This window comes from Salmo salar, chromosome 26 (genome assembly GCF_965601325.2).
Source record: "Salmo salar chromosome 26, fSalSal1, whole genome shotgun sequence".
Lineage (NCBI taxonomy): Eukaryota > Metazoa > Chordata > Actinopteri > Salmoniformes > Salmonidae > Salmo > Salmo salar.
Genome location: NC_138316.1, coordinates 40,783,330 through 40,800,756, shown reverse-complemented (window position 1 = coordinate 40,800,756; position 17,427 = coordinate 40,783,330). Strand labels below are relative to the sequence as shown.

General features: G+C 40.7%; 1 protein-coding gene across 2 annotated transcripts in view; it reads right to left on the bottom strand.

Annotated features, from left to right (window-relative positions):
* Positions 1–308: 308 nt before the first annotated feature.
* Positions 309–17,427, bottom strand: part of LOC106587654 (uncharacterized) — a 33,151-nt gene continuing 16,032 nt past the window's right edge. For both annotated transcript variants that reach the window (XM_082969709.1, XM_082969710.1), the window contains exons 15-25: positions 15,307–15,513; positions 14,406–14,551; positions 14,169–14,287; positions 11,160–11,284; positions 10,662–10,759; positions 10,354–10,490; positions 9,679–9,803; positions 8,955–9,100; positions 8,686–8,788; positions 1,608–1,750; positions 309–998 (exon numbers count right to left, since the gene is read on the bottom strand). In XM_082969709.1, the coding sequence (XP_082825835.1) occupies positions 872–998; positions 1,608–1,750; positions 8,686–8,788; positions 8,955–9,100; positions 9,679–9,803; positions 10,354–10,490; positions 10,662–10,759; positions 11,160–11,284; positions 14,169–14,287; positions 14,406–14,551; positions 15,307–15,513 (1,476 nt within the window). In that variant the 3' untranslated portion in view covers positions 309–871. The remainder of the gene's footprint in view (positions 999–1,607; positions 1,751–8,685; positions 8,789–8,954; positions 9,101–9,678; positions 9,804–10,353; positions 10,491–10,661; positions 10,760–11,159; positions 11,285–14,168; positions 14,288–14,405; positions 14,552–15,306; positions 15,514–17,427) is intronic.

Sequence of the window (17,427 nt, the reverse complement as noted above, 5' to 3'; positions counted from 1 at the left end):
ATCCCCATTAGTTCCTGCCAAGGCAGCAGTTACTCTTCCTGGGGTCCAAACACATTAAGGCACTTACATTACATATAAAACAAAAGATAAAACAGTACATCATATAACATTATTACACCACTACATATCTACAATACAAAATGTATAATGTAAAATGTATAATACCACCATACAACAATATTACAATGTACGTGTGTGTAGAGTGCGGAATCTCCTATTTTTCAAATTATGTAACTAATATATTAATTGTATATTTTTGTATATTCATTATGTAATTACTATACAAAACCCATTTTAACATTCAGAAATTCAACTGTTTTTTGACAAGAGTTTAATATGAATTGGCCATGGATATGAATCTTAATTAGCTACACATGAAGTGTGCTATAATTAAACAATAAGGCATGAGGGGGTGTGGTATATGGCCAATATACCACAGCTAAGGGCTGTTTTTATGCATGATGGAACGCGGAGTGCCTGGATACAGTCCTTAGCCGTGGTATACTGGCCATATATCACAAACCCCAGAGGTGCCTTATTGCTATTATAAACTGGTTACCAATGTAATTAGAGCAGTAAAAATACATGTTTTGTCATACCAGTGGTATACGGTCTGATATACCACGGCTGTCTGCCAATCAGCATTCAGGGCTCGAACCACCCAGTTTATAATCAAGTACAAACCCCAAGAAAATGAAGAGCTATTCCCTCTAGAAATGTCAGTACAAATATCGGTTACATACAATTATTAGCATACTTCAATAACCCAATGGGTGTGGTAACATTAGTTCCAACATCATCATCATCATGTTTCACCAAAATGTGTAGGCTACAAGGCAGGAATGCTACATTTTGGCAACCACATTGTGTTTTAAACATCTGTCTCCTGAAGTTGCTGTTTGCGATAGTCCCTCACCATTTTTCTCATGTCTTGGTATGGCTTGAGGTCAGTTAATGTCAGTAACTTGTTTGTTTTGGGATCAGTCCCAATCCATGTCCTGTAAAAGTTGGGAAGACAGTAAACCATTCTCAAAAAATAGTGGTCAAATAATTCATTTAATTAGTTAATTCATTTTAAATGTTTACAGTAGGTGAAGACTTTCCTGTTTGAAGAATTGTCAATCAGTTAAAATGTCTAAGCCTATTGCAATAAGACACATAAACTACTGACACCGAACTGTCACATAGTTGCTAGCAATGTGTTATTTCAGTTCTGTATGCAAGGGATGAGAAAAATGTATTTTATAAATAAACTAACAGTCATTTGCTAATATTTGAGCCCACAATTAATACAAATCAAATCAAATGTTATTGGTCACATACACGTGTTTAACAGATGTTATTGCAGGTGTAGTGAAATGCTTGTGTTTCTAGCTCCGACAGTGGAGTAATATCTAACAGGTAATATCTAACAGTTTCACAACATATACTCAATATACATAAATCTAAGTAAGGAAAGAATTAAGAATTACATGAATGTGGCCTGTGTTTAAACAAACTCAGAAGCAGCCGATGAAAAAAAACACACATAACGACATTAGCTTAATATTTTTGGATTACTTAATGAATCATAAATAACGACTTATCAATATGAATAACCAGCTTACCTCTTCAGATGTTTCTCAATGGCCTTTCGCTCGTACACGGTTCCCTCCTGGTTCTTCACTGGGTCAACAAACATCTTGTTGGTTAGTGGACAAATCAAGTGTGAGGGTATGAACTTCTCAGTCAACTCTTCACCCAACAATTCCTGTAAATTTAAAAGGAAAGTATTATCATACCCTGAAAAACTGTTACATTAAAGGGGTTGCTGTTAAAATAAATGTATCTGAGAAACTGGTAACGTAGACCAGGTATTTCCAAACTGGGGTACGCGTACAAATGCCGTCGGGGTATGCCAAATAAAAATGTGATTCACATTTCAAACAGTACATTTATATTTTCCAACGGGACTATACATTTGGGTGAGGTTTTTCTCTCGCCTGAGTAGCCTCGTTTCACTGCCAAAAATAACATTAAACCATCTAGTGTTCAGCAAAAATAAACACACACACGATGTCAAATACAGGTAGCCTAGTCAAATAATTAACATCCAATCACATTAACCGTTACTCTCTCGCTGGAAACCTTCACTCTTGCGCAGACATTTAGAAACGAAACATGACAATTTGAAAAATAAGCCATGGGAGTTTTTGGAGTGAGAATTAAGATGACTTTCATGTATAAAAGTAACAGATACCATTAATAAGAAGGGGCTAGAAGCATCTTATATGGTGAGCTACTGAGTGGCTAGGACAGGCAAGCCCCATACTATTGTGGAGGACTTAATTCTTCCTTCTCCCTCGGATATGGCTGGGACAATGCTGGGGGAAAAGGCCAAAAAACTATACAGACAATATCTTCATCAAACAACACTGTTTCACGACGCATCAGTGACATGGCAGGAGATGTTTTGAAACAATTACTCCTTCGCATACAAGCCAGTGAATTCTATGCGTTACAGCTGGATGAGTCAACAGACGTGGCGGGCCTGGCACAGCTCCTGGTATATGTCCGTTACGTTTATGGGGGGTCAATTAAGGAAGACATCCTCTTCTGCAAATCACTGGAAACCAGGACAACATGAGAGGATATTTTTAAAGTACTGGACGGCTTTGTGACATCAAATGGACTTTGGTGGTCAAGATGTGTTGGTATCTGTACTGATGGCGCAAAAGCCATGACAGGGAGACATAGTGGAGTGGTAACGCGTGTGCAAGCAGTCGCTCCCGACGCCACTTGGGTACACTGCAGCATCCACCGAGAGGCTCTTGCTGCCAAGGGAATGCCGGACAGCTTGAAAGACATTTTGGACACTACAGTGAAAATTGTTAACTTTGTTAAAGCAAGGCCCCTGAACTCTCGTGTACTTTCTGCATTATGCAATGATATGGGCAGCGACCATGTTACGCTTTTACAACACACAGAAGTGCGCTGGTTATTAAGGGGCAAAGTATTGACACTTTTTTAAATTGAGAGACGAGCCATAACTTTCAGTTTCTCACACAACTGGCCTGTCTGGGTGATGTTTTTTCCTCGCCTGAATGATCTGAATCTAGGATTACAGGGACTCTCCGCAACTATATTCAATGTGCGGGACAAAATTGAGGCTATGATTAAGAAGTTGGAGCTCCTTTCTGTCTGCATTAAAAAGGACAACAAACAGGTCTTTCCATCATTGTATGATATTTTGTGTGCAAATAAACTCAAGCTTACGGACAATGTCAAATGTGATATAGCGAAGCACCTGAGTGAGTTGGGTGCGCAATTACGCAGGCTCGTTATCCCTTTCATGCCCTGCCTCCAGTCCACTTACCGATATCTGAACAAGAGAGCCTCATTGAGTCTATTTACATATGAGAGATTTCCATTCGGTTACATATTTGAAACCCAACCTATGCTTAATCCACTAAAATATGTCACATTCAACGTAAAAGGCCTTAACAGCCCGATTAAAAGGAAAAGAGTCTATACATACCTTAAGAAATTAAAGGCTGACATTGTGTTTCTACAAGAAACACATCTTACAGCCAGCGAACACAAGAAATTGAAGAGGGAATGGGTAGGACAAGTTTTTGCGTCCTCTTTTAACTCCAAAGCAAGAGGAACTGCAATTCTGATAAGTAGACACATCCCCTTCTGCGTCAACAACACCATCTCTGATCCCTCGGGCAGGTTTGTTTTGGTGCAGGGGCATATGTTTTCAGAGTCTTGGACCCTGTTGAATATTTATGCTCCTAACTTTGATGACCATATGTTTATACAGAATGCCTTCCTTCAGGTCGCTCAAGCACCACCAGAATGGCTACTGGTTGGAGGAGATCTACATTTTTGTTTAGATACAGTTCTTGATAGGTCCTCTGATAAACCCTCCCTTCTTACCAAAGCCGCCAAGCTCACCATGTCATTCATGAAAGATCTTAATTTACTAGACATCTGGATGCACCCACAGATGCACCCACAGGATAGGGACTACTCTTTTTATTCACACCCACACAAGACACACACACGCATAGATAACTTTTTACTATCGACCCAACTGTTTCATAGAGTGTTAGATATCGAGTATCTCCCCAGATTGCTTAGCGACCATTCTCCTCTGGTATTATCAATCTCCATTCCTAACAAGGTAAATGGAGCATATAGATGGAGACTAAATCCTACACTCCTAAAGCAACCTGAATTCTGTGCATTTATCAAAGAGCAGATCAATATTTTTACTTTGACAAACAAACCCTCCGCTCCTGACAGTTTCATTCTTTGGGACACATTGAAAGCCTATCTGAGGGGACAGATAATTTCCTATACTAAAGGGTTGAAGAGAAAACACGGTGCGGAACTGAATGTCCTTGAATCTGAAATCTCTGAGCTGGAGAAAACCTACCAAAGAGGCCCGACTAAAGATCTATATAGGCTTTTGGTAAATAAAAAACTGAAATATAATATTCTGAACACATATCAAGCTGAGAGGGCCATCACTAAATCAAAACAGCGTTATTACGAGCTTGGAGAGAAAGCTCACAAAGTACTGGCATGGCAACTGAAAGCAGAGGAAAGTAAGAGGACAATTAATGCTACAGAAACCCTTACTAACGAGATATCTTTCGACCCTACCGAAATTAATAATACCTTTAAGAAATACTATGAAGACCTCTACACTTCCCAATCAAGCGATGATCTATCAGAGATCGACTCCTTTCTCTCCTCTCTCAACCTCCCATGCCTGTCAGAGGAAGACAGAGAGCGCCTGAGTGAAAACTTCTCTGTTCATGAATTGGTGGAAGCCATTAAATCCTTACCTTCTAATAAATCTCCTGGGGAGGATGGCTTCCCTCCAGAGTTCTATAAATAATTTAGGGAGCTGTTGGTCCCCTACCTCATGGAGGTACTTAAAAAAGCCGGGGAAGACAACTGCTTTCCAGAGTCTTTCTCTCAAGCAGTGATTACTGTAATCCACAAGAAAGGGAAAAACCCGCTAAAGTGCGCCTCCTATAGACCAATCTCTCTCCTTAACACAGATTGTAATCTGGTCACCAAGATGCTATCTAAGAGACTGGAGTCATGTCTTCCCCTGTTGGTCAACCCAGATCAGACTGGCTTCATAATTAATAGACTGTCCTCCAATAATCTCAGAAGGTTCTTTGATATAATTCACCTTGCTAACAAAAACAAAATACCTAGTGTCGCAGTCTCCCTCGAAGCTGAAAAGGCCTTTGATAGGGTTGAATGGTCATACCTCTTTCGCGACTTGGAAAAGTTTGGTTTAGGTACCGTGTTTGTAAATTTGATAAAATCACTCTACAAATCTCCTAAAACTAGGATTGCTACCAATGGGATTACTTCCTCCTCTTTCCCTCTCTATAGGGGGAACAGACAAGGTTGCCCAATTAGCCCCCACCTCTTCGCCCTCGCCATCGAGCCGTTGGCTGAGGCTATTAGATCATGCCCTGACATACATGGCTTTGAGGTGGGCCCCCATACCCATAAACTATCACTCTTTGCGGACGACCTTATCTTATTTCTAACAAACCCAGAACACTCCCTCTCTCACTTACAGATCCTACTACAGTGTTATAGTTCTTTCTCTGGATATAAGGTTAAATTCCATAAAAGCGAAATCTTACCGTTGTCTGTCTTTGACTATCATACCATCAAGCACAAGTTTCCTTTTCGATGGTCGCCTCTGGGCTTCACATATTTGGGCATAATGGTGGATGGTAACCTGAACAACCTCTATAAACTCAATCTGGCCGGCTTGTTGCGAGAGGTGGAGGGTGACCTGGGTAGGTGGATGGACTTGCCTCTCACCTTACTGGGTAGAATCAATGTGATTAAAATGAATATCCTGCCCAGATTTCTATATTTGTTTCAATCTCTCCCTATCCCTGTGCCCGCAGCATTCTTTTCCTCTCTTGACAAGCTGACCAGACGGTTTATCTGGCATGGCAAAACCCCGAGGGTTAGCCTGGACAAACTGACCCTAGATTACGGTCAAGGGGGCTTAAACCTCCCCAATTTTAGAATGTACTACTGGGCTGCACAGTCTAGGTTTCTGGCTCAGAGGTTTGACAATGGTCCCTCTCCCTCATGGTTGAACATTGAAAAGCTTGAGGTGAATGATGACACTGAGGCAGAATTGTTTTACAAATGGGACAGAAAATCTATAAAAACCATCACAGACAACCCTTTAATCATACATTCTGTCCTGGCATGGTGTAAACTGCATGAGCTGTTCGGACGAGGGGGATTTCTCTCCCCTAAAACCCCTTTATGGAACAATAGATTGATCCCTATGTTTTTCCAGAATAGTAACTTTAGACCATGGTCTGATAAGGGGATCACTCTTCTGGAACACTGTTATGAGGAGGGAGTTCTTATGTCTTTTGAACAGCTGAAACAGAAATACCACTTGTCTAACAGGGACTTCTTTAGCTACCTACAACTACGAGACTTTATTAGGGTGACTCTCAAGGGACAATGGAACCTACCTAAGATGTCACCTATTGAACAACTCTGCCACGCAGACCAACCAGTGTTCAAGATCATTTCCCGTGTTTACGATGCTCTAATGTCAGTACTAACACTGCCTGAGCTAGATAAACCCCGACTTAGATGGGAAAAAGATCTGGGTATTGATCTTGATGAGGGCCTTTGGAGTGACCTATGCAGGGATGGTGTTACATCCACATTGAACTCCAGATACAGACTGATCCAGTTCAATTTCCTCCATCAGCTCTATATCACCCCATCTAGACTGCACAGGTTCAACCCTGATATCTCCTCCCTATGTTTTAGATGTGGCTCAGATGAAGGAACATTCCTCCATTCCACTTGGCAGTGTTCAAAACTGCAGGGTTTCTGGCAGGGGGTATGAGATACCATATCCTCAATTCATGGATTTGCATTCATTCCCTTTAGACCCGGAGGTCTGTCTACTGGGTAACTATACTAACTCCAATCTTAGGCCAAGTCATACTATAAAGCTAACAGAAATATTGCTAGCGATTGCCAAGAAATGTATTGCCTTGAAATGGAAATCGGATTCCCTCCTGCCAGTTGCAATGTGGCTATCGGAAGTTAATAGTTGTATCCCACTGGAGAAAATCACTTACTGCTTGAGGAATAAGTTAAAGACATTTTACAGAATTTGGCAACCTTTTATTGACTATATGGAGAATCTCTCCTCACATCACATTGATTGAATCTCTATATAATTCTTATATAATGTTTCACACGTAATGTATAATATGTAGCTTACCATATGTGACCATATGATTCAATGTCTCATTATTATTATTTTTTATTTTACTCTTTATTATGATTTATGTATCATGTATGTTTTTTATGTATTATGCATGCCCGTATATATAATTTTTATTTTTTATTACGCTCGTCTGTTACCGTCACTGTGTCCTTTGTTGTCTAACACATTTTCACTTTTGTTTTGAATGTTCTTAATTGGAAAATGCACAAATAAAATAGAAAAAAAAGAAAAAAAAGAGAGCCTCATTGAAATTGCAACAAGCGGTTCTGTGAAAATTGAATTTAATCAGAAGCCACTGACAGATTTCTGAATAGGGCTGAGCTCAGCTTCTTGTCTTGTCAAATCGCGCTGTTAAGACACTGATGCCCTTTGCAACCACGTACCTATATGAGAGTGGATTATCGGCCCTCACTAGCATGAAAACTAAATACAGGCAAAGTGTCACGATTGTCGTAGGAACATTCAGACCAAAGCGCAGCGTGAAATCGGTTCGACATCTTTTTATTATAAGTCAACCGCACAAAAAAAAAAACAATAAAGAATATACGACACGTGAAGCTACGGCGTGCTCACAGGTAACTACACATAAACAAGATCCCACAAAACACAGTGGGGAAATGGCTGCCTAAATATGATCCCCAATCAGAGACAACAATAAACAGCTGCTTCTGATTGGGAACCATACCAGGCCAACGTAGAAATAAATAACCTAGACCAGAACACCCCCCCTAGTCACACCCCGACCTAACCAAAATAGAGAATAAAAAGGCTCTCTATCGTCAGGGCGTGACACAAAGACTGTGTGTGGAAAATGATTTAATACTGAGACTCTCTCCAATACAACCCAACATTGCAGAGTTAGGTGCATCCTTTCAAGCACACCTTTCTCATTAACCTGTGGTGAGTTATTCACAATTATTGATGAACAAATAAGGTTTTAAATGTAAGATTGCTAAATAAAGAGAAAAATGATTGATTATTATTATTTGTGACCTGGTCCTATAAGAGCTCTTTGTCACTTCCCACGAGCCGGGTTGTGACAAAAACTCACACTCATTCTTTTGTTTAATAAAGGTCGTATAGTGTGTGTCGTATAAATCGTATAGTGTGTGTGTGTGTGTGGCAGGCTTAGACAATGATGGCAAAAAACAACATTTGAAAGTGCGCTGACCCTGGTGCTAGAGGGGGTACGCAGCTGGAGGTTGAATGTTTGAAGGGGTACGGGACTATAAAAAGTTTGGGAACCACTGACGTAGACTGTGATGTCAGTTTTACACGGAAATGTCTGAAAAGTGAATCCACCTCTTTTTACACACAAGCGCCCCTAATAAAAGATGTAGCAGAGCTAACAAAAATAAACATAATTAGATAAGTGCATTCACCTTCTCCATGTCATCCAATGAATGGCCTGCAACTTCCTCTGTGTTTTTCTTGGCCTCTTCTTCATACTTGCATCTGCTGGTCAGGTATTCCTCTGCCAAAATACTTTTACAAGACATTTTCATTCAGATAAAATGTAGGTATATGAATTCAATTTACTACTATACTATATACTAATAAATATAATACACTATTTCGTACTTTTCATTTTAGAATCAGAGTTAACACCACTCTTGTATTCAGTGTGGTCATCAAATAACGTGAAGCCAACCTGTCCAGTGGATCTTGGGGTTCAGGAACGATGAGCACTCCATATACAGCATCCAAGATCTCTCTCATGGTTATGTGAGCGTTGTAGCTGCGGTCAAATATGTTGTGGCAGATACGACCCACACTGTTTATGTTGCAGTGGTACACCTTTGTCCACATTAAGGATTTTTCATGGCCTCCCGCGTGAGCAGTGGTCTAAGGCAATGCATCGCAGTGCTAGAGGAGTCACTACAGACCCGGGTTCAATCCCGGGCTGTATCACAACCAGCCGTGATCGGGAATCCCATAGGGCGGCACACAATTTGCCCAGTGTCGTCCGGGTTAGGGGAGGGTTTGGCCGGGGGGGGGGGCTTTACTTGGCTCATCGCGCTCTAGCGACTACTTATGGCGGGCCGGGCGCCTACAGGCTGACTTCGGTAGTCAGTTGAAGTGTTTCCTCCGACACATTGGTGCGGCGGGCTTCCGGGTTAAGCGGGCGGGTGTTAAGAAGCGCTGTTATGCGGGTCATGTTTCAGAGGATGCATGACTTGACCTTTGCCTCCCGAGCCCGTTGGGGAGTTGCAGCGATGAGACAAGATCGAAATTGGGTAAAATACCCCAAAAGATTTTAATGATTTTTCATGATGGAAAAAAGCATCAATCAACTGGATAGAATTTGAAAATGTATGACTTAGGTAATAAGAATAAATACACTGTCTTCATGTATTCATTGTGTAGAAGGATACAGGTGTGACAAAGCGCACAAGTGGAGGTTTGACGGGGTAGTCAGCTCCAAACTGACAGTACAGCTCAAAGACTCCATCCTCGTAAGGTGTTTCAGGAGGGCCTTGCATGAGAATCTTCCAAAACGCTGAATAGATATGGAATCACAGGGGTTAAATGTTTTAGACAATATTCTGCAAAATGATTCAAATAATAACCAACTGGTTATGTGGATGGGAAGTTGATTTGACCAGTCAAGCAAACAAACCAATAACTTGAGGCTGTTACGGTCATGGTCCATGTAGACTATATTTAAGCAATAAGGCATGAGTTGGTGTGGTATATGGCCAATATACCACAGCTAAGGGCTGTTTTTATCCATGATGCAACGCGGAGTGCCTGGATACAGCCCTTAGCCCTGGTATACTGGCCATATATCACAAACCCCAGAGTTGCCTTATTGCTATTATAAACTGGTTACCAATGTAATTAGAGCAGTAAAAATAAATGTTTTATCATACCCGTGGTATACGGTCTGATATACCACGGCTGTCATCCAATCAGCAATCAGGGCTTCAACCAACCAGTTTATAACAAACATTAACAATGTTATTATAAAGAATTATGAAAAGTATATTTATACTAAGTGTTACCAGATCAATCACACTTAACACAATACCCCAATAATGTTTACTTACTAAAGTCTGACTCTGAAGGCAAAACAGTGCAGAATGGATGTGGGTCACAGTGCAGGCTCTTCAGCTCTTCCAGAAGGCGTTTGTCCTTCTCCAAAAAGCGTCCGCTCTTGGATTCCTGGATCTTCTTTTTCAATGCACTATTTTGTGACATATTCATTTTGTTAGAGCAATACAGTAGTTTACCTCAATTTCAACATTATATAAATGCGTCTTGAGCATAAGAGTGGTTTACTAGAATAGCAATTAGTAGTGGAAGTAAATTACTCTGTCATCCCAGAATGACATGCTTATAATGGAACTGCTCGTACTTCTCTGTCCCAGTCACTTTATCGTTTAGTCCACTTGGCAGAGCAACCTCTGGCTTCTCATCATAACCCCGGTTGGCGAAGAGAGCAACTAGAATGCTCTGTAGAGGCAAATGAGCATTGTTTAGTACAATTCGTTTTAAGATCAATGTTATGAACGTACATATTTAAATAAAATAAAAGGTTATTTGTCACATGCAACTTTACCGTGAAATGTTTGTTTACGAGCCCTTCCTAACGATGCAAAGTTTAAAAAATCATACAAATAAAATACACAAGAATGGAACTATATACAGGAAGTACCAGATCAATGTGCAGGGGTACGAGGTATTTGAGGTAGATATGTTCATCAAGGCAGGGTAAAGTGACTAGGCATCAGGATAGATAATAATAAGAGTAGAATAAAGTAGAGTAAAATAAAGATCAAGAATCGTATTATTTTATATAGAATATATGGAAACATATGTCCTATTTGAATAGTTTTTGTTTAATAGATTGTACCTCGCTCCTAATGTAGGATATGTCCAATTTCTTCTTCAGCTTCCTCAACTCCAAAGACAGAACTGTTTCCATTTCAAAAAGCTTCAGACCAGCTTTACTCGTCTCTGGTTTGAAACAACACCCTCCTAAAAGACATGGAGGGTTTGAAACAATAACCTCCTAAAAGCCATGGATGGTTTGAAACAACACCCTCCTAAAAGACATGGATGGTTGAAACAACACCCTCCTAAAAGCCATGGATGGTTTGAAACAACACCCTCCTAAAAGCCATGGATGGTTTGAAACAACACCCTCCTAAAAGCCATGGATGGTTTGAAACAACACCCTCCTAAAAGCCATGGATGGTTTGAAACAACACCCTCCTAAAAGCCATGGATGGTTTGAAACAACACCCTCCTAAAAGCCATGGATGGTTTGAAACAAGACCCTTCTAAATGTAACCTTTATTTAACTAGGCAAGTCAGTTAAGAAAAAAATATTATTTACAATGACGGCCTACCGGGGAACAGATTTTTACCTTGTCAGCTCGGGGATTCGATCCAGCAACCTTTCGGTTACTGGCCCAACGCTAACCACAAGGCTACCTGCCACCCCTAAAAGACATGGATAGATTGAAACAACACCCTTCTACAAGACATGGATGGTTTGAAACAACACCCTCCTAACAGACATGGATGGTTTGAAACGACACTCTCCTAAATGACATGGATGGATTGAAACGACACCCTTCTACAAGAAGACATGGATGGTTTGAAACAACACCCTCCTAACAGACATGGATGGTTTGAAACAACACCCTCCTAAAAGCCATGGAGGGTTTGAAACAACACCCTCCTACAAGACATGGATGGTTTGAAACAACACCCTCCTACAAGAAGACATGGATGGTTTGAAACAACACCCTCCTAACAGACATGGATGGTTTGAAACAACACCCTCCTAAAAGCCATGGATGGTTTGAAACAACACCCTCCTACAAGACATGGATGGTTTGAAACAACACCCTCCTACAAGAAGACATGGATGGTTTGAAACAACACCCTCCTAACAGACATGGATGGTTTGAAACAACACCCTCCTAAAAGGCATGGATGGTTTGAAACAACACCCTCCTACAAGACATGGATGGTTTGAAACAACACCCTCCTACAAGACATGGATGGTTTGAAACAACACCCTCCTACAAGAAGACATGGATGGTTTGAAACAACACCCTCCTAAAAGGCATGGATGGTTTGAAACAACACCCTTCTACAAGAAGACATGGATGGTTTGAAACAACACCCTCCTAAAAGACATGGATGGTTTAGAAACAACACCCTCCTACAAGAAGACATGGATGGTTTGAAACAACACCCTCCTAACAGACATGGATGGTTTGAAACAACACCCTCCTAAAAGACATGGATGGTTTGAAACAACACCCTCCTAAAAGACATGGATGGTTTGAAACAACACCCTCCTAAAAGACATGGATGGTTTGAAACAACACCCTCCTAAAAGCCATGGATGGTTTGAAACAACACCCTTCTAAATGTAACCTTTATTTAACTAGGCAAGTCAGTTAAGAAAAAAATATTATTTACAATGACGGCCTACCGGGGAACAGATTTTTACCTTGTCAGCTCGGGGATTCGATCCAGCAACCTTTCGGTTACTGGCCCAACGCTAACCACAAGGCTACCTGCCACCCCTAAAAGACATGGATGGATTGAAACAACACCCTTCTACAAGACATGGATGGTTTGAAACGACACTCTCCTAAATGACATGGATGGATTGAAACAACACCCTTCTACAAGAAGACATGGATGGTTTGAAACAACACCCTCCTAACAGACATGGATGGTTTGAAACAACACCCTCCTAACAGACATGGATGGTTTGAAACAACACCCTCCTAAAAGCCATGGAGGGTTTGAAACAACACCCTCCTACAAGACATGGATGGTTTGAAACAACACCCTCCTACAAGAAGACATGGATGGTTTGAAACAACACCCTCCTAACAGACATGGATGGTTTGAAACAACACCCTCTCAAAAGGCATGGATGGTTTGAAACAACACCCTTCTACAAGAAGACATGGATGGTTTGAAACAACACCCTCCTAAAAGACATGGATGGTTTGAAACAACACCCTCCTACAAGAAGACATGGATGGTTTGAAACAACACCCTCCTAACAGACATGGATGGTTTGAAACAACACCCTCCTAACAGACATGGATGGTTTGAAACAACACCCTCCTAAAAGACATGGATGGTTTGAAACAACACCCTCCTAAAAGACATGGATGGTTTGAAACAACACCCTCCTAAAAGACATGGATGGTTTGAAACAACACCCTCCTAAAAGACATGGATGGTTTGAAACAACACCCTCCTAAAAGACATGGATGGTTTGAAAAAACACCCTCCTAAAAGACATGGAGTGGATTCAGTTGCTTCATTGTTATAACTTGAAGCAAATATGTATAAAATACGACATTGTTATGTAGGGGCTCAAAAAACACCCAATGGCTGCCTCACATTTTATTAGACTGTAGACTGCTGTCATCTTCATTTAATCAAATGCAATTCAAACTTCCAAGGGAATGCAAACTGGCTGTAAAAGGATGCATCAAAATGAAAACCACACCACTAGTGATATAGAAACCAAGTATGTCCAGATTTTAAACCCTTTACAACCCTGTTACAAAATATACGTCATTTGTCATCTATATTACGATAAACTGTAATATTATGATATTGAATACTGACACAAAACACTTTTCCTTCAAAAAAATGTTTATCCCAACTACAGTAGACTTCATGTCGAAACATTTTATGTTTTGCTTGCGTTCTTGTGTGCAGTCAGGCCAAAATAATATAACAATGAGAAATGATTCAACAAAATGCATTCATTCTGATTTTGTGTCCATATTTCAACCACAAGAAGACATCATGATGATGGCGTACGTCCACTGCTGGGATATAAACCAGAATCTCTTTAGACATTATACAGTACCTGTTGCATTGCTGATTCCACGCAGCACGTTGTTGTCCACCTTTCCAACAACGATGGCATCAACAACAATGTTATGGCTCATCAGTTTGGTTGTGACAGCATCTGGTTCGGTCATTGATCTACGGATAGAATTATTAACCAATCAATCCAATCGAACAATACCTTTGTGTTAACGCAATGAATGTAACATCAAGGTAATCACTGTTTTACACACTGAAAAAGTATAATTCTATTTACCCATCATCATTCCCATCTGTGAGACATATGATGCGAAGTCTGCAGTCTGGAAACTGCTCTCCAACTTTTTTCAGTTGAGACATGCCACGTTTCAAGGCATCATACAGCACAGTGCATCCACTGGCCTCCAGATTGTGTACGTGTTCCTGTAAGTGCCAAAAATATCTACTAATATCTCTAATATTATGTGACGTTTGCAGATGCATGCTAAAGAATGATATCATGAATGCCACAAAATCCCTGATTGAACGGTAGCGTCAGCAACGCATACAAAAACTACAACATGGGGACAATTTGAAGCGCCTCCATACACATGCAGATCCTCTGAGTGTAAGGGGTGCGTAACTGGTGGCAGTGAAGTCAGACGCCGTAGAGCAGAACTAGGTAAATAGCCGGAGCAGTTTAATTCCAAAACCAACGGCATAAAGAAATAATCGACATGGGTACAAAACCCAACGCGCATCAGTACACATGTACACAAGCCCTTACAAACAAACAATACCACACAAAGACATGGGGGGAACAGAGGGTCAAATACACAATACGTAATGATGGAATGAAAACCAGGTGTGTGGGAAAACAAGACAAAACAAATGGAAAATGAAAAATGGATCAGTGATGGCTAGAAGGCCGGTGACGTCGACCGCCCGAATAAGGAGAGGGACCGATTTCGGCAGAAGTCGTGACACTGAGTGCATCGTAGTGCATCACGCTCATCTGTAACATGTACAGTGCTGCTCGTGGCAACATCATATTGCTGAGTCTCAGTTTCAGTCTTTAAAACAGGTTTGAGGGGAGTACGTATGTGATCTCAGTACAGTAAGTACTTGACTGGATCTTATTGAAATCACCCCCGTCGCTATTTTGCATTCATAAAATAGAAATTACAAAATATATTTACCTTGAAGGTCTCCAGAGTCTCTGTAAATGTGTGGAGAGTTTTAACTGAGGAGTCAAACTTCACCAAGCCAATGACATGATGAAAATTGTACGCCATGCTTCTAGTTGCGAAGTTATCAAAGAGCTGTTTAACAGCATCCAACCGTGTTATTTTGTCATCGGAATCATAGCATGTCTCATTCATGGAGGAGCTTGAATCCACTAGCACCTAAAAGGTTGGATGGAGAAGTATTATTTAGCTACAACAAAACGGAGGAGATAATCTAACTATTATATTGTATAACTTTGTTACATCAACATGGATCGTTTTTGCCTATCATCTTTATCATTCAAGGTATCTATCTGTAAGTAAGGCTGCTTTGTGTTTGCCAAAATTTGAGCCATAGCAGGGGGTCAAACTTGCCAAGTGTCAAAACTGACCTTAGCTTAGATGCAGAAATATAAATGATGCAAATATAAATAATAATATATCATATACACTACCGGTCAAAGTTTTAGATCACCTACTCATTCAAGGGTTTTTCTTTATTTTTACTATTTTCTACATTGTATAATAATAGTGAAGACATAAAAACTATGAAATAACACATATGGAATCATGTAGTAACCACAAAAGTGTTAAACAGATCAAAATATATTTTATATTTGAGATTCTTCAAATAGCCATCCTTTGCCTTGATGACAGCTTTGCACACTCTTGGCATTCTCTCAACCAGTTTCACCTGGAATGATTTTCCAGCAGTCTTGAAGGAGTTCCCACATACAGTGGGGGAAAAAAGTATTTAGTCAGCCACCAATTGTGCAAGTTCTCCCACTTAAAAACATGAGAGAGGCCTGTAATTTTCATCATAGGTACACTTCAACGATGACAGACAAAATGAGAAAAAAAATCCAGGAAATCACATTGTAGGATTTTTTATGAATTTATTTGCAAATTATGGTGGAAAATAAGTATTTGGTAAATTACAAAAGTCTATCTCAATACTTTGTTATATACCCTTTGTTGGCAATGACACAGGTCAAACGTTTTCTGTAAGTCTTCACAAGGTTTTCACACACTGTTGCTGGTATTTTGGCCCATTCCGACATGCAGATCTTCTCTAGAGCAGTGATGTTTTGGGGCTGTCGCTGGGCAACACTGACTTTCAACTCCCTCCAAAGATTTTCTATGGGGTTGAGATCTGGAGACTGGCTAGGCCACTCCAGGACCTTGAAATGCTTCTTACGAAGCCACTCCTTTGTTGCCCGGGCGGTGTGTTTGGGATCATTGTCATGCTGAAAGACCCAGCCATGTTTCATCTTCAATGCCCTTGCTGATGGAAGGAGGTTTTCACTCAAAATCTCACGATACATGGCCCCATTCATTCTTTCCTTTACACGGATCAGTCGTCCTGGTCCCTTTGCAGAAAAACAGCCACAAAGCATGATGTTTCCACCCCCATGCTTCACAGTAGGTATGGTATTCTTTGGATGCAACTCAGCATTCTTTGTCCTCCAAACACGACGAGTTGAGTTTTTACCAAAAAGTTATATTTTGGTTTCATCTGACATTCTCCCAATCCTCTTCTGGATCATCCAAATGCTCTCTAGCAAACTTCAGACGGGCCTGGACATGTACTGGCTTAAGCAGGGGGACACGTCTGGCACTGCAGGATTTGAGTCCCTGGCGGCGTAGTGTGTTACTGATGGTAGGCTTTGTTACTTTGGTCCCAGCTCTCTGCAGGTCATTCACTAGGTCCCCCCGTGTGGTGCTGGGATTTTTGCTCACCGTTCTTGTGATAATTTTGACCCCATGGTGTGAGATCTTGCGTGGAGCCCCAGATCGAGGGAGATTATCAGTGGTCTTGTATGTCTTCCATTTCCTAATAATTGCTCCCACAGTTGATTTCTTCAAACCAAGCTGCTTACCTATTGCAGATTCAGTCTTCCCAGCCTGGTGCAGGTCTACAATTTTGTTTCTGGTGTCCTTTGACAGCTCTTTGGTCTTGGCCATAGTGGAGTTTGGAGTGTGACTGTTTGAGGTTGTGGACAGGTGTCTTTTATACTGATAACAAGTTCAAACAGGTGCCATTAATACAGGTAACGAGTGGAGGACAGAGGAGCCTCTTAAAGAAGAAGTTAC